Here is a 25,886-nt window from a genome sequence, read left to right on the forward strand (position 1 = left end):
TTTGATCATGTTTGTTTACTCTCAAATGTGAATATGCATTGGCTAGATCAGCCTGAAAAATATACAAAAATGTTCAAAAGTTTGGGGTCAGTAAGATTTTAATATTTTTAAAAACAAAATAAAAATCAATAGGCCTATTCTTATTCCGCAAGGATGCATTTAATTAATCAAAAGTGACAGTAAAGAAATGTATAATTTTACAAAAGCTTTCATTTCAAATAAATGCTGTTCTTTTGAACTTTCTATTTATTAACACAAAAAAATGTTAAGCAGCACAATCATTTTTTTAACAATGATATTAGTAAAAAATGTTTCCTGAGCAGAAAATTTGGCAATATTAGAATGATTTCAGGCGATTTCAGATATCATATAGAAAGACTGGAGTAATGATGCTGAAATTTCAGCCTTGCCATCACAGGAATACGTTACATGTTTAAATATATTAAAATTGAAAACCATTGCTCTACATGGTAAAAATATTTCACACAATTTTCACCATGCTTTTGAGCAAATAAATGCAGCCTTGGTGAACTTGTTTTTTGGTTTTTGTAAAGAAAAAAATCTCACTGACCCAAAGTTGCAAATGGTAGTGTACTTTTTTGTAGTATTATTTGAGCTAAGGAAGCTACATTTACTATTACCTGCAGAGAAAATGGTTGCCTAGGGACATTTTTGTATCATCATGTTCATAATGTCAACATGAGAACAACCTTTATGAATAGCACTGACCTTTCGGACAGATGTCAGTGCAAGGGATGCACATCTTGATGTGGTTTTCCTCCACTTCCATCTTGTTGCTTGGACAGGCTCTGACGCATGAGCTGTGATCCACCACAAAATTATCTGAGTTCCAGACAGCAAAATATTAGAGTATAAATGAGACTGCTGTGCAATGATTGTCTGAGATGAAAAAAATATAATATCTCAAAATGGAAATGGAATCAGGCCAAATCACCCATACTTTATGCACATAAAGAGTAGTTACCATGGGAAAGTGTTTGTTGGATAAAACACTTTATTTGTTGTATTTGTTGTAAATAGCTAATGCTGTCCTCCAAGAATGCTAACTTACGTGGGCATTTCTTGACGCAGAAAGCTCCAAATGTGTATTTGGCGTTGGGATTGTGTTCGAGCTGGAAGGTTGTTGGATTGTAGACGAATGGCTGAGGACACTGTGTCACACAGGCCCCGCTGTCATTAAAGTTGGTACAAGCCTGAGAAAAAAAACAAAAAAAAACAGTCATGTACATAATTATGTGTTAGATCGATAAAACATGACTATAATGAAGAGAATAGATTCATTTTAAAACAAAGTGAGCAGGTACTTTTCATTGCCTTTATTACCCTTTTAAATCATGCAGAATCAGGTAAAAATAAAGAGTTGACATACAAAGCAGTCTGTGTCTTTGGGTCCGAAACAGCCTCCTGCACATTCACGGTGGCAGCAGTTACTGACGTACGGACCAAAACAGCGTCCATCACACTGCTCTGCACACACCGTCTTTGTCACTGTATGATCATGAATATAGATAGAGGAGGAATGAGAATAAATAGTTTATCAAAAACTATACTAAAGGCCAATAAACATATGCAATCAATCAATCAATCAATCAATCAATCAGTCATATATCTGTCATCTATCTATCTATCTATCTATCTATCTATCTATGAATTATATCGGCCAGTTGTAACTTAGAATGAAGAATTATAATACAGTATATAAATAAACATTAATAGCTAACTGCTTGTAATAAAAAAGAACAAATAATTTGAACAATATTTACTCATGATTCACTCAAAACAAGCATAATAATACAACTTTTTAAATCTCAAAATAGTCAAATATCTACAATACTCCTTGCTAATATACTCGCCATTCAAATCATATACTTAGCATAGAAAAGTGTAATACTTGAGAAAAGGCACGCACACAATACAAGATAACCGGGCCGGGTTTGGGCCAAATTCTTCCCTTCTGGCAATCCTAGGTAAAGTGCAGATTATCCTTGATGATTCTACAGATTATTTTATCAGATTTTCCTGTGGTGTGATGTGTGTTAAGAGTGATTGAATCGTTGAAAAAGCACGCTGGGGTTGCACCGATCTCAAATTGTAAATATTCAACATGTTGAATATTTACGATCCGAAATCCATTTGTGTGGGCGGAACCTCGAGGACAAACACACATACACCCTGTAGATTGTCGTGTGGAATAAAAGGATACAAAATCAGGAAACGAGCTGATCTTTTTCTTTCCTGTGAATTTCTGTACAAGCAGTTCAAACACTATTATCATACTATCTATACATATGCTATGTTCGTTTACTCTAAACTCACGTTTGACCACGAGAGATTTTGTGAGATTTCCCCCTGTTCACAATCGGGACTCTACTTGTTTGTGAATGGAATCTAGTGGGTGTTGTGCTTGTGTTGTCTTGTTCACATCACAGTCCTCACACACTATAGGGGGGAAAAAACTGTTAAATCAATCTATCTGTCTATCTATCTATCTATCTACTTGAAATACTTCACTGTGTCTGCAGCAGTCTGAAATGCCTTGTGTTGTTAAAGTGCATCACTCTGACACCCAGAAGAGAATATGATCACTGTCTCTCTCTGTCCTTCTTTTTGTCACTCTTTTATTAAGCTCTAATTACCCACACACTGTGAGCTGTATCACCAGCAGGTTCCAGACAGTAGAGATACCCTGGTGACCTTTCTACCAGCTGATCATCACAGCTATCGACCCAGAGGCTCAAACTGACAATACCAGATAGCAGACTTTTGGCTTTTATTAAAAATGGTGAAAATTCATAACTTCAGAACAACTTTGAAAAACAAAGAAAAAAAAAGAAAAAAAGTTTGTTTACTTCTGATGAAACTCTGATTACATACGAGACAGGAAGCACATACTGTAGCCGCAAACAATCAAATGGAGAAATCTGTCTGGAAACAACAGCCAATTAAGTAAATAACTAGCATTCAAAAGTGCTTCTCAATGCTCAAAATATTAATAATGATACTTTGATCAATCATTCCAAGAGAAATGTGTGAGGTCTCAATTGTTTGTTTGACAGTTCATCTGTAAATCAATTTCAATTTCAGTCTGTTTGTCACACACAGCTATTGGCCTTTATAAAAAAAAAAAATATTTATAATGCATGCAGTCATGTAGACTTATTATGGTAATTGTATGATATGTTTACAGCTATGCTTACTTACCAATTCTCTAATTAGTTTGTCTATAAGGAACAATCAGGGATGAAGTAAAAACAAACAAAAAAAATTCTCCTGGGCTATTTATTCTCTGCGATCGAAGAACGAACCAGTGCGTTCAATAGATTTTTTTTTTTTGACAGCAGCAAAATCGACTTAAAATACTCTCATTTATGGTCACACAGATACATCATTCGAAACTGTAAAGGGTCTACTTTTCTACTTTAAAATTGCAAGCATGTACATGTTGCTGACATATTATTGTAGCCCAGTTTGTGCTGAATACAGTGTTATCAGACTTTAGCCATTTAAAATAGCACAAATGTCAGGGCATGTCAAAACACCAGAGAGATAAGGTATTTTCATTTCTTAAAAGTGCTTAATTTTGTCATTAAAGTGTGGAAGAGACAATGTGGCTGTGGTATATTGTGGACGTAGATAGGATGGATAAAAACTCACAGCTTTGGCACTGGTCTTCCTGGTGACCCCAGCAACGTCCATTACAAGATCTGTGACACCGTCTGCCTGCGGAAATAACCCAAAATAATCACCTATAAACTTTTGTATTCCGTATAAAACTAATCGTTCAGATGTATCAACAAAGATCATTTATAAAAAGTTCAGACACTAGATTTGAATTTGAATTGTATTTGTCTGAACCTGTAAAATGTATACCACATCTTGTATTTTACTGGTATTAAATGTATTCAATCATCCTTAGAATTGTACTACTGACAGCCGTTTTTTTTTTTTTTCTTCCCTATTGTAGATGCAATAGTTCTCGAATTGAGTTTGAAAGACCTGAATTAATATTCATGGAACAAATTATTTGAAAATTAACTTTTACAATTACAATGTGTTAAAGAGGGTTAAAACAGAAAGGTCACCTGCTCCATCTTCAGGGTTTTCATACTAATAACGTTTTATTTTTTAATAATAATTATTATAACAGCAATAATAATAATACTTTATAATAAAAATATAATAATGATAAAAATTGTTAATAATAAAAAAAGCATGAAGTTAATCTCATGTTTTGATGATATGAACAGTTGTTTTAAAAAACAGTATGGTTATTAAACTTTGTCAAATTGTCTCAAAGAGGTACTCACATGTGTTGCCACTGTTGTTGGAAGGAACCACCAGAAGTTCAGAACGCGGGTTCTTGATGATGTCATTCCAGTGGATGGTGTCAGCATGGCACAAGAACTTGTTCTGATCAACATACACGCCTCCATTCAGGATTTCTGGTACAAAATTTTAGAATATAAGCTGATTATAATAAGAATATTAGCTTAAGGAGCTGAAAAAGATTGAAAAAATTTGACTTCTTTTTGTGAAAGATTATGGTTGAAAAGTGTTCTTGTGCTATTTTACTTCAACATAAATGGCACTTGGTTTTATATTATCTATAAACAATTACATTTATAAACGCTTGTGAAAGCCTATCTACTTTGAGTACAACTAAACGAGCCAATGGACATTGGAATGCGATAATTGCACCAGCTGCTTTGCATCGCGGCACGAGCATATAATGAGCAGCAGGTGCCTTGCGTCCTTGTTTTTCCCGCTGAGGAGCCAGACCTGTGACTTGGCCGAACAGTGGAAGCTCAGCAACTGTGGCGAGGGGACTCGCGTCTCCATTCCCTCCTCTGGAAACTAGGGTTACCATACGTAACCGAGACGTTCCCCTTCGTCAGCTCCCTATGATCTGAGACAAGTGATTCTGACGAACGGGGAAATCTAACAAAACGCCACAGCTTGTGCCTCAGCTTAAGCCTCCTGGGCTGACCGCACTGTTGGGCAGAAAGTAGGAGCTCTAAGCAGAGAAGTTCAGTAACTGCTGTTCCGCAAGACCCACTCAGTGTGACTTAATGGATAACGCTGGGAAAGTGTGCCCTTGGGGAAGGGAACGTTGCGGAAGCCACATCCTACGGAGGGAGGCACTGTGATGGATACACATATGGACTAGCCAAGCAGGGTAGTATAACATATGGCAGTCTCTGGGGTGGTTCCAGCCTAGTTGGAGGCAGGGGGAAGAACGCCAGCAGAGACGACCGAGAGGGAAAGACACTGGCTCGTCCGCAGAGGAGCTGATCGTGGAGGAATACACATATGGGGTCGCCACAGGGACCTCTACATATGGACACCCAGCCAAACACAGGTTCCAATATGCATACGAGTGTATGCCTGGCGTCAGACGCTCCGCAACGTCTGACTGCCGTAGGTGTGACGGAGGAATTCACAGGGTTAGCCATTTCTGGGGAACTCTACTGGAGCAAGTAGACGCACGTATCCGGCCCATGCAGGTGGGAGTGGCGTTGCAAGCCGACACTAAGAACGGGTCCCTCGCCCTACTGGCCACTGGGGGCGAGTATAGTGGAAGATACCGGCTCTACATGGAGGCTATAGAATCTAGAGAACGTGTTAGGTGTCGCCCAGCCCGCAGCTCTACATATATCTGTCAGCGAGGCAGCTTGAGCCAGCGCCCAGGAGGAAGCAACACTTCTAGTTGAGTGTGCTCGCAACCCGAACGGGCAACGCCCGTTGGCTTCGTAAGCCAAGGCGATGTCATCCACTATCCAGTGGGGCTTTCCCTTCTGCTGGCCTCCGTAACAGACGAAGAGCTGATCTGAGGTCCTGAAGCTTTGCGTTCTGTCCACGTATAACCACAAAGAGTGGACGGGACAGAGAAAAGCTAGGGCTAGGTCTACCTCCTTTGATGGCAGCACTTGCAGGTTTACTACCTGGTCCCTGAAGGGAGTGGTAGGAACCTTGGGCACGTTTGCGAGCCGGGGTCTCAGGACAACATGAGAGTTGGCCGGCACGAATTCTAGGCATGATTCATCGACCGAAAATGCTTGCAGGTCCCCTACCCTCTTACCCCTACATGCAGGGAAGAGGCGGTCTGCCATTAGCAAAGCCACCCCACCACCAAGGGTAGTGAGAGAGGAAAAACTTTTTCTGCAGATTTTGGCCTGTTTGGCTTGCCATATTGGCACCAGTATGCCTCCATACTGCCACAGTTTTTCACACACATCCGGGCAGGCAAGGGGCGGGGCAAAGTGATTACGCGTAGCACTGTGCCCCTAAAGTAGCCCGGGAAAGTGTGGCTGTCAAGTCTGAATCTGATTCAGCATGAGCTAACACCATTAGCATCATCTTCATTTCCAGAGTGTATAACAGCCCTCTCTCCGATCCAGCGATCGACATCTGATCCTCCCCTGAATCCCCGAATGAAATATTTGGGCCCTAGTAATCCCCCCCGAAAGCTGCCAGGCATGCAAGACAGTGAACCTCGATGGCACATGGCCCGCTGAGCGCTCAAGCCCTCGTGAGAAGCAGACTCGTCTTTTGAAGTTAAAACACTCTCAGATAAGATTGCAGAGCAGGAACAGTATTCACCGTCTGGCTCCGAAGCAGAAAACCAAGTATGCGAGGCACCTGTGCTCATTATATGCTCGCGCCGCGATGCACAGCAGCTGGTGCAATTATCGCATGCCAATGTGCATTGGCTCGTTTAGTTACACTCGAAGTAGATAGGCTCTCGCAAATCCCCATTCTTCAGAATCACTTCTGACTCACGCCATGGTGAGCTGACGAAGGGGAACCAAGAAATTATTAACATAAACCATTGTTTACATTTGTCAACTAAAACTACTTAAAATAATTTTCTTTAATATAAATGAAATAAAATATAAATATTAGATGAAAAACTTAATATTTACCTTTGCCTGGAATAAAGATGTTAACTGATTATATTTTTTTAATTACATGCTAAAATTACTAAAACTAAAATGAAATAAAGCTAAATATAAGCATTGAACTATTGAAATTTTGAATGACAAAAACACATAACAAAATTACTTAAACTGAAAATTTTAAATATAAAAAAGCTAATTCAAAATATCAATAAATACTATAATAGTATATAGTTCATAAAATAACACTGATACAAAGGACCATATTTCCATTATGCTGTACTCCACTCCATTCCTAAGCTGACAGAGCAATTCACATTGATACTGTCTGTGCATGTCGTTCATTGATTTCAGCTTTTCTCTACACAGCAGCATACACTTATAATCTCAAAAGTTTCTGTTATCCTGGAAAGTATCTATCAGGGTTCCCTGCACCATTTAGCTGTTCGGAAAGTGTCACGCTTGTTTGTGATGAGCATGCGAGTATGATATACAGAGATAAGCATCCAGACAGTTCAAATTTATCAGTCTCATGCTCGGTGTGCAAATACAATAATTAAGAAAAGAAATATATATATATATATATACACATATATTATTTTTTGGCATCTCATTTTGACGTCTTCTACCATAAATGCCTTCAGCCCTTTATCAAGATCAGCCTGTGGTCCATGACTGTTTCTGGTTCCAGGCTCCCTTCTGAGAGTGTGAAAAGGTGTATCAGACACCTTGCATGGTTGGCTGATTGTATTGTACTGTGCTATACAAACACAATGAATGAGTCTGGATGAGTACCAAGTCTGATTTCTTTCCAAACACAAACACACATACTAGCGGTTTTCTAAGATATTCTAGTCACTATTTGGCATGGGATCCTTTTTCAGTCAAAGTTAATGTTTTTGTTGTGGTTTATTTGTTTTGTTTTTGCTCATTTTATGGTCTGCCAGCTGAAAAAAAAAATAACAATGCTGATATCTATTTATTATTAATATTTTAGGTTTATTTACATTCAACTTCAGTGTAGTAGTGACCCTGTGTTAAACGTCCAGAAATACACCATTAGCTTTCATACTGGTAATTCCTCGGCCATACTTAGCTTCCTCGTAACCAGACCAACATCTCTTAGTCCGTACAAACTGAAGCAGGGTTTATGTGTATTAACACTTTCCCCGCCATTGACGGAATTTTCCGGCAGTCTGTGTTTTCCTCCTCTTTGACAACAATAACAAAATTAAAATTGCACCACTTGTGTCTCTAGTGGAGTGCAGAAGGAAAGATCTTAAAGATACATTATATATAAAACCTGACATTACAAATTTATGCTTGCTTTTAATTCTTGCTTTAGGGTTAGGGATTTTTCTCTCATTTTTTTCTCTGTGCAGCTAATATGAATTATACATCAGATTAGAAATATGTTTGCAATTGCTTTTCTAAGCAATCAGACACGATTTATTCCTCCTGGATGAAAAAAAAACAGTAAATAATCCAATACATTTACAGTGAAAGAGAGACTCAATACATGTAATCTAGAGACCATACCTTAGTAATTACTAATTACATTAATTCCAACAGAGTGAACACACCTTCAGTGGCGAGTTTTGCACACGCACTACTTACAAGTTCTTTAAAAATTAATAAAAAATGTATAATATATTCTTTTTTATTATTAAATTCTGCAGAATTACAGTTAGAATTAACTAATTTGCTCACTTTTGTGTTATTTACTGACCTTAACTAATTTACTCACTTTGTGTGTTATTTACTGACCCCATTGTTTATTCATAATATATGTAGAATGTAAGCTTAGCTTTTTTTGTAGATTACATATGATTATGAAAAATAAATAGAGTTTCCATGTAACAGATACTATCCTTCTTAGCCTAAAAGAGCTCAAATTTGTCACTCCCTAAAAATCCCAGTGTTTTCCATTAGTTTCTTTGACAGCAGTGGAGAGATTGTTTTGCATGACAAATGTGAGCGTATCTGAGAGCACAGACTGTGTGGAGGAGGGCCTCCTCATGGATATCCGTAATTGTGTTGAAGCCTTCTGATTAAATTTCAGCCATCTTAAATGTTATTGCTTCACAGTGAATCAGGGTGACAAATGTGATGCATTATCCCGATAACTGAAATAATATGCAAGAGAAAAAAAAAAAAAAATAACAGCTGTTAAAACTTTCTAAAAGATTGCTTTGCTTTGTTTTTTGCTGTATTTTCGACTGACAGCTGCAGGATCTCCCAGACTGCAAATGGTCAAATAAATCATAGGCCATAAATCAAAAGATACGACATGTGGAGTTCATTATGGAATATCTATCTATGTAAAATGAGCATATTGGGACTGTAGTTTATTTACGGATATATATATATATATATATATATATATATATACATACACACACACACACACACACACACACACACACACACACACACACACACACACACACACACACACACACACACACACACACACACACACACACACACACACACACACACACACACACACACACACACTCACCTAAAGGATTATTAGGAGCACCTGTTCAATTTCTCATTAATGCAATTATCTAATCAACCAATCACATGGCAGTTGCTTCAATGCATTTAGGGGTGTGGTCCTGGTCAAGACAATCTCCCGTACTCCAAACTGAATGTCAGAATGGGGAAGAAAGGTGATTTAAGCAATTTTGAGCGTGGCATGGTTGTTGGTGCCAGACGGGCCGGTCTGATTATTTCACAATCTGCTCAGTTAAAATTTTGAGTGGGATTTTCACTCAAAACCATTTCTAGGGTTTACAAGAATGGTGTGAAAAGGGAAAAACATCCAGTATGCAGCAGTCCTGTGGGAGAAAATGCCTTGTTGATGCTAGAGGTCAGAGGAGAATCTCCACTACAAATAGGAAAAAGAGGCTACAATTTGCAAGAGCTGACCAAAATTGGACAGTTGAAGACTGGAAAAATGTTGCCTGGTCTGATGAGTCTAGATTTCTGTTGAGACATTCAGATGGTAGAGTCAGAATTTGGCGTAAACAGAATGAGAACATGGATCCATCATGCCTTGTTACCACTGTGCAGGCTGGTGGTGATGGTGTAATGGTGTGGGGGATGTTTTCTTGGCACACTTTAGGCCCCTTAGTGCCAATTGGGCATCGTTTAAATGCCTCGGCCTACCTGAGCATTGTTTCTGACCATGTCCATCCCTTTATGGCCACCATGTACCCATCCTCTGATGGCTACTTCCAGCAGGAAGTATGCACCAGCAGGAAGAATGCACCATGTCATTAAGCTCGAATCATTTCAAATTGGTTTCTTGAACATGACAATGAGTTCACTGTACTAAAATGGCCCCCACAGTCACCAGGGGCCTCATTTATAAAACTTTGCGTAGGATCCTTACTAAAAGTGTACGTGCGCCAGAAAGGCAAAAATGGCGTAAGCAAAAAAAAAATATTCAGACTTATAAAACCATGCGTACGCCAGAACCTGCCCAGAATTCACTTTATAAATCCCAGTTAGCGGAAGATTGTGCGCACATGGGTCTCTTCCCCGAAACAGCCATATGGAGCTTACAACGCCTAGCTTTACTATACATATCCTCATCTCCATATCATTTGCATATGATTATTCATCCACGTGATAACATGTTTAACGGAAAAAGACATTAGGAAAATATGAAATGCGGATGTGCTGTCACATTAGTTACATTAATAAAAAAATTATTTAGTAGCCTATCCTTGCCTTGTTTTTGAATTAATAAATCAAATTGAGAAAAACTCTGAAATTTATTTTACACTATCTTTACAGACAATCTGCTATTATCATAATAAGCAATTATCTCTGTAGTTAAAACATTAAAACACAGCATGCCAGAGGAAAAGTGTTCGAAGGCATTGCATCCACAACAATATTTCTATTTATTAAATTTATAAATCATATAAAAAAAATTGTACCTTCTCAGTAATGATTTCATGTAATTTAAGTGTTTAACTCCATTAATCAGAATGCTATCATTAATCAGAAAGGTTCGTGCCCTGGATGTGCATCCCACAAATCTCCATCAACTGCAAGATGCTATCCTATCAATATGGGCCAACATTTCTAAAGAATGCTTTCAGCACCTTGTTGAATCAATGCCACGTAGAATTAAGGCAGTTCTGAAGGCGAAAGGGGGTCAAACACAGTATCAGTATGGTGTTCTTAATAATCCTTTAGGTGAGAGTTTTATATATATATATATATATATATATATATATATATATATATATATATATATATATATATATATATATATATATGTTTCAGATAATTACTATGAAATTCTACTGTTCAAAAGATCAGGGTCAGATTTTTATATTTGACTGTATATTTTTTTTAATGTAATTAATTTCTGATGGCAAAGCTGAATTTTCAGCATCATTACTCCAGTCTTCAGCTTCACTTAATCTTTCAGAAATCATTCTAATATGCTGATTTGCTGCTCAACCAGTGGAATGGATCGCACTAGGGGGCCTCAAGATTAAAAAGTATTTAAAAGTGTTTAAACTAATAAATTATTGAATAGGTTATTTTAAAATATTAATAATAATTTAAAGGTGCATTCGGCAACTCTAGCTAGTTCTTCGCTGATTTTCACTTTTGTTCTGTAATGTTTTCTCAACAAGCTCCCCCTACAGCTGTGAGGTGTATATTTCACAACACTGTCCTAAAAAAAACTGACTTGTGGCCCCTCCTCCCGGAGCCGGACAACTTTATCGTGTGGAGGTGTGTCTACCGAGGTGGGAAATACATCATACACATTGAGGGCGGCGTGTGTGTTTATGTCGAATAGCCGTGAAGCAGTTTGTGTTTCTCGGTCGTTATCGCTTCTCACGAGACTTCCTATTTCCAGCTTACCGGGACGTTAGTCCCCATGTTGCAAGGTTGGTTTTCCGCCTGAGAATGCTGGGGGGAGCGGGGGAAGAAAAAAAAATCACCATTCCCACCAGGTTATTAAACCATCCAAATTTTTTCTAAACGATTTTATTAAGTTGAAATAGTTGCCGAATGCCCCTTTAACTTTAATTAGGTTATTTTATATATATATATATATATATATATATATATATATATATATATATATATATATATATATATATATATTTATATATAATTTATTATTCCCCTCAATAACTTGTTTTGATTGAAGAATATAATTACTGAAATTTCTGAAATCACAAAAGGAATCATGGTTAATTAAATGTACTGTACAATAATTGTATATATATTAAAATATCAGTTTCTATCAATCAGGTGTGGAGTGGGACCAAAAAATCTACCGGGAAAATTCGTAGACCACCGGCCGGGGGGTGGGGGTCTTTTTTTTTTTTTTTTTTTTTTTTTTTTTTTTTTTTTTTTTGCAAGAACCCTTGCAAAATTATTTTAAATAGATTAAGTAAGCCACCATTACTAGTCACATGTATGGGTTAGATTGATTTGTTTAGATCCAGTGAAGTCTGTCCCACCACTGTTTCTGAGGATCGATATTGTCCCCCACCACTTTGAAACATTGAGGCACGGATGTACCTAATACAAATAAATAAAACATCTCCAGTTAACTAGCAGATCATTAATTTAGTTCGCTATTAAGAGATCTAGCGCTAAAATGTGTTGTTTTTTTAAATCAAGCTGAGCGCTCGTGTCCGCTGCTATCAGTGTCATGGATACAGTGTTCTCTTCTGGCTCGCGCAGTCTTCACTCGGACGCGCTCTTCAATCTATCACCATTGCGGAGACTCTCTATTAATTTCGATGACATAATAAAATGCACACAAACGTGTCCCTGCTTGATATAGAGTGTAACCAATGATGAAAAAAAAAACTATACAAGTGCGGATTAGAACCCGTAACCTCTGACACGATTGATAAAAGATCGCACACAAAACCATTTAAGAACTCAAACACATAGGCGGATCGATTTTTGACAAGCGGGCAGCGGCCGCACACCAGGCCGCCGGATGGTGTTGCTCAGAACTTGCAATGTATAACTATTATCAGACCGGCCCTCACGGCCTCGAAACACTACCGGCCCACAGGGAAAAGTCCCGACTCTCCGGATTGCCACTCCGCCCCTGCTATCAATAATAAAAAAAGTTTGATAGTTTGATAGTCCAAGCCGTTCTCGTTGCTTAACTGTACCATTCCCTGCCAATCCGGCCCAGCCAGTACGGATATGGTTTTCATTTTCCATGTGGGGCTGATAACGGCCACAACGGACAACGGAATGTAATACAAATGTGTCAATGTAAATAGCTACCGCGTTATAGAGGAAGATCAGATATTTATTTAAATTGTTTATTAACCTGTTTATTTTGCTCAAATAGCACGGTTGGCCATGCAGCTACAGAGAAACTGGTAGCCAGGCAACAGACAAGTGACCAATCCTGTGTGGCGATCACTTCACGCATTCTACCAGCACCATTCTAGGGTGTTTTTCCCAAAGCCAAATATGGTCACTCGTTCCCAATAGAGTTCAATGGAAATTGCGATCGGCCAACGATGCTTTTGGGAAACACACCCCAGAGCGGTTAGCCAAAACAAAAGCCAACCGAGAATGGTTTGTAATCATGCAGCGCCAAACTAAACTCAAATGCAAAAATAACAGGAACAATTCCTTGCCATCCTTAGAACCTTCGGCCCGATGGTGGAAAAGCGGCTATTGAGAATCGCTGCTTTAGAGGACTTGACTGGCTTGCCAATATCATCGAGTCACTTTGCAACTCCTTATTACATTTCCCCAACATTCACAGAGCCTGAAATGGTTGCTGAAGAAAACACGGCCCTATTAAAATGAGAGATGTGCGGAGTCACACTATTTATATAAAATAAATGCTAATGAAATTTCCAGTTCCATCTTGCTGTCGCTTAGTGCCACTTCCACTAATATCCTCTTCAGACTAGCATCATGATCTACGGTCCTCCATCGCCCCAGCCCTCCACCCGTACACATTCACGAAGCGTCTCATTATTCAGCCACACAGGGAGGGGAGTTTGGCTTGTGGAGATAGCGGAGCGTCCCAGAAATCACACCCAACAGCAGGGTCTCAGGAGGGCAGGCGGGGAGGGTTGGTGGAGCAGTGATACGACTGCCATCTCACAGACCATTCTGAAAAACCAAGCTCGCATGATGCACCTTACATTTCTCACCTATTCCTTTCATGTTTGGTGAAAGGTAGATTTTTTCTACCTGCAGGTACCTTTAAAATCAGGTCCATAGACAAAGATCAACTGAAATACTAACATTACAGCTTTCCAGCAAACTGTATGATAGTGAATGCGGGACATGAGGCGGCTTGCTTTATCCAATACACTACTAGAGAGTTTGATAGAATGAATGCCATCTCGATTACGGAGACCCTGAAGAGTTCAAAGCAAACTGACTTACACTTACAATGCAGGCATTTAGTCTCAGAGTATCCAATAAGTCATTTCTCAATGTCAAACCACTAACACACAAACCCCTTTGGTAAAACAAACTGGCAACCTCTTGGAATATGCAATTAGCTCTTGTCACAGAAGATTACATTACATTAGGAAGCACTGCAGTATGCAAATATTTTCCTCTCTGAATTAATACACAACTGCACTAGGTTGTGGCATTATTACATATAATCTTAGGCCACTAAAAGGGTTTTGTTTAGACCAGTCATAGTTTCCACTACTAAGTAATTCCAAATCTAGTGTAGAGTCACAACAATCTTTGTATTTATTTATTTTTTCTGCATGAAATTAATACTTTTATTTGGAAAGGATGCATTAAATTGATCTAAATTGACAGTAAAGACATTTATAATATCAAAAGGTTACACTTTATTTCGATAGTCACTTTAGACATTATACTAACTATAAGTAACTTTTCAACTACATGTCAACTACCTGTTATTAGAATATTAGTAGGCTGTAGTAGACTGTCAGGTTATGGTTTGGTGTTAGGGTTCGGGTTAGGAGAATACATTGACTTGTAGTTGCCAAGTTACTTATAGTCAGTAGAATATCTGTTGGGGGACCAACAAAATAAAGTGTTAGCAGATATTAAGCAGACAGTCTACTAATACTCTAATGACAGTTAGTTGACATGTAGCTGCAAAGTTACTTTATAGTTAGTAGAATGTCTAAAGTGGACTATCAAAATAAAGTGTTACCTATCAAAAAATATTTCTGTTTCAAAATGTATGCTGTGCTTTCTATTATTTTATCTTCGTTTCTATTCACCAAAGAATCCTGGAAAAATCATGTATCATGGTTTCCACACAAACATTGATAATAATAAATGTTTCTGTCACGGTATACTAATTCATTGCTTCCTTCTCGTCTCGTGTTGTTGTTGTTGCATGACAGCACGTGTGTTGTGGGCGTGATTGAGTGTCATTCCTTGATTCGCTCCAGCTAATCATCATATCATCACCAGCTGCAGCCAATCTCATTTCACTATATATGCTCAGTTTTCTCATCTCCATTGTCAGATCGTTGTTGGATGTGTCGGTGTTCCAGTCTTGTGTTCCTGAGTCTCTCGTCGTGTGTTCCTGTGAAGTTCGTCTTGATTGTGGATTATCGTCGGTTGTGGATCATCACCGTTTGTGGATTGTTCTTCGTCTGTCTTCACCGCACCACTTGGGATTCACCACGCTGACCATCGACATCCCTGTGTCACCATTTCCACGCCTGTGTCTTTCTGTTTGGACTTCCGTATCATTTAATAAAGAGTTATTTACCTGCTATTGCTTCCTGTGATCCGTTGAGCCATGACAGTTTCTTGAGCAGAAAACTGAAACTGAAATACGTGAACTGAAATAAAGATTATACACACAATGCTTGTGGCTTTTTTATTTTACTCGTTAAGGGTCTCAAATGTGTATCTGAGGATGCAAAACTTGCAAGCTTAGAGGTCATTTACTTGACACCGTTTTCAACTAAAAAACGGAAAACTTTGTATGTGTTTTGGCCATTCATTTACATGACAATGGTGTGTTGGGGGCCTGAAAACGCAAACTTTTGAGAACGGGTTTCAAATGAAAGTTTTTGAAACGACACTATTATTCTCTGTGTAAACTACAAAATGTGAATTTGTGAAAACATTGACGTCATGTGCATGCGTATTACATGTTCAGTCTATAGGCGAGTATTTTTTCTTTAGTTTTTACAAATAAAAGTAGGCCTACATGTGTGCATATTTTAATGCAAATTAATGCAAATAGTTCATGATTATTTCTCCAACAAGAATTAGACCTAGAATTTTCTTTTCTATTATGTTTCTGTATGCTTTATAAAAATAAAAATAAAAAACATGTTCAAGACATGGTTACGGCCTTGAACAGGGTTGGTTTCGACAACATTGTAGTCTCTACATGAAAACGCGAAGAAACATCTTTTCCACTTTTAGTACATCATTGTCGTGTAAACACACTTTAAGGCTTCCTCAGTTGCAAATACCCAAACAACCCCTCAAAAAAATGACAATTTCTCACAATTACATCTTCCCTTGACAAACACACTCAACTGCTGATGCAAAAAAAAAGACTTAATAATAACAGACCTCAGATTTTTTCATAAACTTCAATTATGTTTGACATTAAATGCTCTGACTGCACCCCACAAGGAAGATGAGTTAAATAGTTAATGGTGGAACTTTGCATTGATTATAACAGGAACAAGGAAGGTCGCTGAGAGAAGGAACACCCACAACGCAATTTGCCACCAGAATTGAGTGAGGAGATCGCTTTATATCCCCACTGCAGGAAGTCCTCGGAGAGCTGTTTTAATCACATTCAGCTGCAATGAACAGGCTTTGTTTTTTTGGAGATTCAGAGGCAAACCAATTATTACCCACAAAGAGCTCTTCCTGTCCCCACTTTGTTCTTGACTGATGGTTGGAAAAACATAATTTGCAGACATAATTTCATATTCAAGAAGTAATGCTATTACAACAAGCTTTGGAAATTAAATCAAAGTACTTATAACTATCATTCTTAAGGGTAAGAGGTGACAGCTTTAAAAAGCCAATCTACATTTGCTCCTCATTGTGGATTGGCACAGTATAGCTACGGCAAGACAGCAGCTGAGGACCAAAATAAAGGCAGTTGGTTTTAGATGTTCTGCTTAAAAAAAATGTTCAATGTGTTGTTGCAAAAGCTGCAATTAATGGGGTTTAAGCAGTTTAAGGCATTTATTGCATCTATGCTGTTGGAGTCTTGGCTGACCCCAAAATGAATAAAGCAGAATACAAAGAAGTGCATGGCTGATATAGGGTGGCCACCCGTCCCGCTTTGCGTTATACCGCACAGCATTTTCACCCCTTGTCCCGCATGTCGCATATTGAGAAAATGTCCCGCATTTTCATCAGCCTGTTGGTTTTTAGTTATCAAATTAAGAAAACGTGCATGGGTTCTTTTGCCTTTGTAAGAAAGCATTTTATTTATTCTTTTTGCGGAGTAGTTTTTCACTTGTATTTAACAGCGCTTCATCAGAAGTACAAAATACAACAGCCGTTTTTTAAATCCTATCCAATGGTTGAAAAGAAAGAAGTAAACACGGTCACTAGTAGGTTGTGACGGCTGTCAATCAAAATGTGGAGCGGTGATTCGTTCCATGTGTTCTCTGTCAGAAAACAAGTGGATAATTCGGTAAATTAAAATTTGACAATGCAGCATACATAGCCTATTTAATATAATCTTAATATATAAGACTGTCAATTAACTAATTTCAAGTTGTTTTATATTTTATTTGTTTTTTATTTATTTAGTTGGATTTTAGTTGGACTTGGTCAGATATGTTTCAAAAATAGTGATCAGCAAGATGCCTGCTGCCTTTGGGTTGAATTTAAATGACATGTAAAATAAAGACATGGTATGTTACATTGTGATGTAATGGTGTTTTCTGGAAGGGACTAAAGAACAAAGTATTTTTATCAGCTGAAAGGCAGAATACAAATATTTGTATTAAGTTAGATAGACATTATATAACATTATATAAGTCATTATATACATTATAGTACATTATATAACAGTCTTTTTTTGTTTCATTGTACTCATAAGGTGATATAACTGCAAAGACTGATAGCTCAAGTACAAATGAATGAATAAACTTTGACCAAATACGATTGTCAATGTTAGTGATTTTATAATGTCTGTGTTGTACGTCACACGCATCACACACATGACCAGTGTCGGCCAATAGTGAGCCTACGTGTGACGTACAACACAGAAGCACTACGTTATTACACTACGTGAACTCACTCGAGGCCCATAGAGAAGGAAATGAAATGAATAGTTGAAATAAAGTTGTTATTTTTGTTTTGTTTTTTTGCGCACAAAAAGTATTCTCGTCGCTTGATAAACTTAAGATTGAGCCACTGTAGTCACTTTTAAACTATTTTAACGATGTCTTTAATAACTTTTCAGGGCCGGCAAGTTTCAATCCCTTAGAAGCCTATGGAGGAGTCATCCAACTCTCAGATTTAATCAAAAATATCTTAATTTGTGTTCCGAAGATGAACGAAGGTCTTACGGGGTTGGAACAACATGAGGGTGAGTAAATACTGACAGAATTTTGATTTTTGGGTGAACTATCCCTTTAAGATCACACCTCAAAATCCAGTCAATAACCGATGCATATAACCAAGTCCCCATCATATATTTTTTATTTTCAACAAAAGCTGTTACAATATGGAGAAAAAAGATCTGTTGCTACATCAGTCTTGTTGTGACTTCAACTGAGCCATTTCCCCAAAAATGTCCCTGTTTTGGAAGTGGCACAAATGAAATGAATGTACTGAAATGGCACTCAACCCACTTTACACAGCATAAAGTCACATTCAACGACACTGCATAAGTGACCTTGAAAGCAACAGAACAATAAACCTGAGCAGCTGCTCTTAAGTGCAAAACATGAAACTTGTCCGCAAAGAAGCTGAACAATACAAGGGCCCAGCTGGATCAAAAAGGTCCACAGAATGAGGCCCAGCCTTGGGTTCACGGACAGAAGCTCAGAAGCAAGAAAGCGTTCACTAACTGAGCAGCCAAGGCTGTGGAGGAGAGCAGAGGAGTGGACATACTATAGCCCGAGAGGCTCTATGGGGGTGGGTGGCGAGCATGCTTCACATCAAGGCTACTGCATTAATACACCGCCGGGGATGTGCACAGGCATACATATGAGGGCATAAAGTGATAGGTTGCATGGAGATTTGTGTATCATAACGAATAAATTAGACAAGGTAGAATTGTGGAGTCAGCAGACATGGCGTAGACTCAATGGCAGAGCTTTAGTGAATAACTCAAGAAATCACAGTTGTCCGTTTTACAGTACACTGAATCCTGTTATCTAAATTGTTCTGTATATGTACTATAAGCTGTGACATTCACGTATACCGTCTAGATTTAATTTATAGATTTTATAAACAATAGTCGTTTAAAGGGACATTGTGTAGGAATTTCTCCCATCTAGGGGTGAAATTGTATTTTGCATTCAAACGAATTGTGCTCTCAAGCGCCTCGCTTTTTCAAATGCGTGTTGCATCTACGGTAGCTTTTGTAGGATTGAAAATAATCCAAGAAATTTGAAATGAACATTTGCTTTGAAAGACATTTGTTTTACTGTTTTCCACCCCCTCGTTCGCCAATGACCATTTGGAGTTGAGGGCCTGATAGTGATCAAGGCCTGTAGGCCAAGATGTGTGCACTTTGGGGGTCTATGACTTATCACACCTTTAGTACAATGGGGGGAGTTGTAATTATCTGATTGGTCAGTTTGAATTTCTCACATTTGGTTTTAGTCACATGGTCAGGGAAAGGATAAAAGAAGATTGGAACTGTTGCTCTGTCTCTTTTAATGCTCTGCCCTTTTATGCTCTGGGTCTCTCTCTCTCTCTCTCTCTCTCTCTCTCTCTCTCTCTCTCTCTCTCTCTCTCTCTCTCTCTCTCTCTCTCTCTCTCTCTCTCTCTCTCTCTCTCTCTCTCTCTCTCTCTCTCTCTCTCTCTCTCTCTCTCTCTCTCTCTCTCTCTCTCTCTCTCTCTCTCTCTCTCTCTCTCTCTCTCTCTCTCTCTCTCTCTCTCTCTCTCTCTCTCAACATTTTACATAAATGCTGGGTACAATTAATGATATAAGTATTATCATCTCATACATCCATTTTGTAACTATTTTAAGTGTAACCATATTTTGTCATTAAATCTTTTCAATTACAAATAATGTGCTAATTAGTTTTGATTTGGTATTGACTTTGAAGTGCTACCTATTGCAATACAATTACAATATTGTCACTCTATATAGCAACGCTCTCCCACATATTAAGCTATTGTAACTGCGCTTATTTCCGTCGTTGGTATAAGTGGCAGTGGGTGGAATAGACAAGAAATGTACAGTTTTCTACCATCTTGCTGACAACGTTTCTTTAGTCATTCGGCAGTCTTGCAAACTGAACCCCTGCAGGAAATCCACCCTTACACTGTTATGTACCAAAAAGCTACGACATGATGTCTTCTAATAGCACTTCGTCGAGTTTTCCTTAGGGTGAACAGGTTTGTTATTTCAAACAAACTGCAACTTGACACAACGAACAAACGAATGTTATAGTATGAATAATAACAGTGCAATGCAGCCTTTTAATCTTGCCGGGCAGTGACAAGCGCCTCTCACTGCTCTGCTCCTCCGTTTCTGCTGCTTTCGGTTGCTGTACATGACGCTGGCTCTGAACGAAAACGCGTTGTGGAAACACGTTGGCTTATTACTTTTTTACCCTCTCTGCTATTATAGTTTTTCAAGATGGCGGAACGACATGGAAGCCTCCGTGGACCTACCCGTCACATGTATATAAAGATAATGAACTCTTCGTTTACGAGGATAAGTCAGATCATTGGGAGAGGTATTTGTACACCATTGAGGACATATTTATGAATAAAAATATTGATTTTAGACTCTAAAATACCTAAAAAACTACACATAGCCCCTTTAATGTCAAATCCAACTAAAATCAACAGTTTGTAAAGATTTCAATTTAATGATTTATATATGAAGGACCACCTGAAAGCGTTCTACTGATATTCTAAAAAAATGAAAAGTAAATAAATAAAACTTCTAATCTTAAATTAGCGGTCTGTACCAATAAAAAAAATAATTGTGCGTGTGCGTGTGTGCGTGCGTGCGTGCGTGCGTGCGTGCGTGTGTGCGTGTGTGTGTGTGTGTGTGTGTGTGTGTGTGCCCTTTTCATCTAAGATGAATCAGCTGAGTAATGCTTTTTAATTTGTATGCATACTGCATAATGGTCTAATTGCTTTGCACAGTGCACACTGAGACTTATTGTCGTGTTGCTGGAGTTTGTTCTAAGATCGGATTCACTAGAGAATGCACTGTCTATGAACAACTGACTCATTCATGAGATTGTCTAATGTAAGCCTTGATATTCAAGCAACTGCACGAGTGTCTGCGATGCAATGATGTGGTGAGTACTGCACATTAATTCATCTTATTCAATAATCTTTGATGTGGTGAAATAAATATTTGCATAAAGGGATCTGCCCACTCAATTATTGTACTGTTTCCCGACAACATGTTGCATGATGTTCCATTATCTGAGATTCTAAAAGGTGGATGAAACTGCCCTTCATGCAGCTGTGTGTTATAGCAGAGGTCATCTATGAGGACATACAGTATAGTAAAAAAAGAAGAACATTTGATTGAAGGACCACAGAAAATAAGGTTACAGCCATTATTGTATTATAAGTTTCTTATGAAAGCTATTGATCATGCTGCAGAACTGTGTAGGGGAACCATGAGAGCACATGGGTGTAATCAAAGGAGCCATTCATCAGCAATGTGCTGAATATCTCAAGGGGCTGAAGAACAACTTTCATCTCCTAGAACTAATATTGAAAATTACAGAAACATGGCTACCATTGCCTTGAGAATCAGACTTTACCAGCATCGCTGGAGGAATAGAGAAATGCAGTCCTAAAAAATGATTCAAAGACTTCAGCAAGGAATTCAAAAGATGACGGTTACCACAAATGTGCAGCGCATCACTGAACACAGCCATCTTTTCACAGTTGCATTTTCTTGCTTACAATAGAGGTTATGATGTACAGCATTGTGTTTTATGAAGGTCTCTGTTGCAGTATCATAAATAGTGTGATACTTTCTGCAACACTGGGCTGGAACATTTCATCCATTGTGTGAAGCTTTGTAATCTCTTGTATAGAATAAAAGTTATTCTGGTTGTAGTGCACATTTCTCAGTGATATACTGAGGTTGTTAACAGTCAATAACTCATTTAAATGAATGCTTTCAAAAAACATCGGCATCAGTGTCAAATATAGACTTGTTTTTGTGATTCTGAAAATGGGCAAAAGTAGTCTTTCCACTAACGCACTTAAAATCTATGCTGCAAGACATTCTGAGGAGTTTCAAAGCAGAAAGTTTGTATATTAAAAAATGCTTGCAATAATTCTTGTACAAAAAAAGTGTGATCCAGCTGTAAAAGTTTTAGTGGCTACTTTTTAGGCACCATTGATTGACATAATGGGTGTAGATATTTCTTTATAAATGTCCTTTTATTTACCGTATGAAAGGTTTCAGGTTTGCTGGATTTTCATGGGCATCACAATTCTGCAGCACTCTATCAAAGAAAAATGACCAGCTAAGAACATCATAGGCTGGTTTAAGTCAGTTTTTGCCGTAGGTACATTTCTTTATTAATTTTCAATATTTTGAAGAATATGGTTAGCTTAACAATTGATGGACCCCATTGATTTCCATAGTCTGCATGGCGGGAAAATACTATGGAAGTCAATGGTGCCCATCAACTGTGCGGTTACAGACATTCTTCAAAATATATTTAGTGTTCAGTAGAAGAAAGAAACATCCTCAAGTTGTTCCAAACCTGTATGGTTTGAGTAAATGATGAGAGAATTGTCAGTTTTTGGGTAATCTATCCCTTTAAGATGATATAGCTTAACATTCAGTCAAGTAAGTAACTAATTACTAAGCTGTACAAAAATATGATTAAGAGTATGAACTGCAATGATATAATGTGCTAATCAGATGATCTCCATAAGTCAATTCAATACCAGTGAATACAGTATGTCAGTACCGAGTTCATGTTTTATTCTCATATTTCGTATGTACTGTAAATCTGCTGTGTGGATTCTTTTCAAAGACATGCCTTGTAATCTCATTAATTTAAAGATACCACCCGACACCTCATCACAACAAAGAGAGTAACAATAAAAGGAAAAACATATCTTTGAGGAAACAAATACAAGTGAAGACAAGAATGCAGTGGCTCACCCATAATGTCAGCGCTCTATTCATCCCTATACCAAGATATAGTTTCATCAGCCATTTAAATGAAAAAGCCATATTTGAGATTAATAACACATGGTTATGCAAGATGCCTGCTGGGCATGTCTTAACTTTCTGTCCCTCACCTACTGTGACATCGTACCACCTGAGGAACTCCTCTGGGCTTCTATTGGCCGTCATGAGTCATCAGAAGTCAGACAACCATTATCATGCCTCTGGCTATTTTGCTTTGAGGCGCCGACGACTTCCTCTATTTGTCTGTTGGTTGTTTGACTCCTTGATCTTTTTCTGTTTCTCTCCATATCTTTATGCATCCCAACGGGGATCTGGAAATATTGTTCTAAGATGAGTTTCTATTTCACATGGTATAAGATGTAAACGAAAGTCTCCCTATGGGGCAACCAAGCAAGGCTGAAAAAAAAAAAAAAAAAAAAGCTAGATGCAATCTGTAAAACATGTTCAAATGATACACATAATACGCTGATAAGAAAAAAAGCAGTCACATAATGAAGAGTGACTAATTTACATGAGAGACATCTTCTGATGTACATGATTATCATAGCTGATGCACTGCACAGCACGAAAGACATTATTAGTGCCAATCTTATCTTACGTGTTCACATACACCAGTCCCTGCTATGCTGATTTCCACTAAGACCCCGACTTACACAGACATCAGTTAGACATCAAAACATTACAAAAATAGACTGAAGTATAATAACTAGCCATGTAAATACATGTGCTGCACTAGCACTACAAATTACAATTTGTAAAAAAAAAGAATTAACAACAGGTCTTCATTAATTTTTTATCCAGTAATTACTGCTTAAAAGTGTGGGGTTAGTAAAAAAAAAATTAATGTTTTTGAAAAAAAAAACAGTAATATTGTGAAATATAACTACACATTTAAATAACTGTTTTATTTTACTGTAATTTATTCCTGTGATGCAGAGCTGAATTTCTTCAGTATCACATGATCCTTCAGAAATCATTATAATATGCTGGTTTGGTGCTCAAGAAACATTTCTTAGTATTATCAATGATGAAAACATTTTACTGCTTAATATTGTTGAGGAAACTGTGATTTTTCAGGATTCTTTGATGAATAGAAAGTTAAAAAGAACAGCATTTATTTGAAATAGAAATATTTTATGAAATTATAAATGTCTTTACAGTGACTTTTGATCAATTTAATTTATATTTGCTGAATAAAAGTATAGTTGTTGTTGTTTTTGTTGTTGTTTTTTCAGGCGAAAAGAAATCTTACTGGCTCCAAACTTTTGAAATCTAAAGTACTGTATGTGAACAGGAGAAAAATGCACATTATCTAGAAAACATTTTAAGTTCTTAAAGTTAAAATAAGTTTTAAACCAACTTAAAAACTCCAGCTTTATTCAAACAAAGAATGTGTGCTAAAAAATAAAAATAAAAAAAACTGCTAAACCATCTTGAATGCACATTTCAGACAGATGTTTTGGGGAACTTTCGTCAGGGTAGAATCTTACAGAACTTTTGAAGAAAGACATGTATCTTCTTTGACAAAGATTTTGACATTTTGACACAATTTTGACACAATATCTGAATGAACATTTTGTAGAATATACCTGTCAGGTTCTTGAGGCCGAGTTGTCTAAGGCCGAAGTAGCCATCTCGTCTGTAGTTGAGAAAGATGGCCAGAGCGTAGCGTCCTTCATACAGTTTAGTGCCACGGATGATCCGCAGGTTCTCCAGAGGAAGATAGTCAAACTGGTTCAGAGCCACCAACACGTAACCCGTCACCTCCCGGATAGACTGCGGAGATACAAAGAAATGAAGAAACTTAAGCATACAACATATTTGACATTTCTCAGGTTAATCCTATGAGCTATTTTCTTTTGGTGTTTCAAAGATGTAGTTTGTCCTTTAGTCAAGGCTTTACCAAAACTTCATCATCAAGTCTATTAGTCTACTAACGAGACAGCCTTGATATAATTTGAAGAGATAATGGCCCAGGAGAGCGCTGGACCCTCCCTCTCCACACCCACATCAATCATGTTGACATTCAATCACTGTTTCACACCGCGTATCATTAGCAGGCACAGAGGACAGGTCTATTTCATGCAGAAGAAGTGAATGTGATATAGCCGTTCTGATCGGACACACACATACTGCTGCTGTAGTCACGGAAATCCATCTGAAGAGCTGACCAAGCACACAGTGACAGCTGTCACCTGCCAGTCACGCGCACTGGAAGGCCACACAAGGACACACTGCTAGGGATCATTATTATGTCAAACTTCAGACAGGAGCTAAAGGACCAGATTTACTAAACAGGGCAAATTAGCGTGAAGATGCAATCCCATAAAAGCGCTGATGCAAGTGTAAAGTTCTGCACGTGATCTAATGACGACACGCAAATGAAAGAACACGGACGCAGCCGGATCATTTCCAAAATCACCAACACAATCTACCAATAGCAGCGCAAAATAGCATCTGGTTTAAAGGGCAATTCCGGCCAAAAATGAACCTAGGGGTAAATAACACATGGGTACCGATGTGCATTAGTAATGCTAAACGTATAAGCAATATTATTAGTGATTATTATTAGTGATGCTGGCCTTAGCATCACTACTAAGGCCCTGTTTACACAAGAGTATTTTCGT

At 38.0% G+C, this 25,886-nt stretch overlaps 1 protein-coding gene across 1 annotated transcript in view; it reads right to left on the reverse strand.

The window, feature by feature from the left end:
- The window catches only part of erbb4a (erb-b2 receptor tyrosine kinase 4a), a 194,679-nt gene that overhangs the window by 51,211 nt on the left and 117,582 nt on the right, over positions 1-25,886 (reverse strand). The window contains exons 3-8 of the mRNA XM_077205347.1: positions 24,849-25,035; positions 4,329-4,463; positions 3,676-3,741; positions 1,391-1,509; positions 1,073-1,214; positions 730-843 (exon numbers count right to left, since the gene is read on the reverse strand). Coding sequence (XP_077061462.1) covers positions 730-843; positions 1,073-1,214; positions 1,391-1,509; positions 3,676-3,741; positions 4,329-4,463; positions 24,849-25,035 — 763 coding nt within the window. The remainder of the gene's footprint in view (positions 1-729; positions 844-1,072; positions 1,215-1,390; positions 1,510-3,675; positions 3,742-4,328; positions 4,464-24,848; positions 25,036-25,886) is intronic.

Source organism: Siphateles boraxobius, unplaced genomic scaffold (assembly GCF_051911475.1).
Source record: "Siphateles boraxobius isolate OS27281-9 unplaced genomic scaffold, OSU_SipBor_1 53, whole genome shotgun sequence".
NCBI classification, from domain to species: Eukaryota; Metazoa; Chordata; class Actinopteri; order Cypriniformes; family Leuciscidae; genus Siphateles; species Siphateles boraxobius.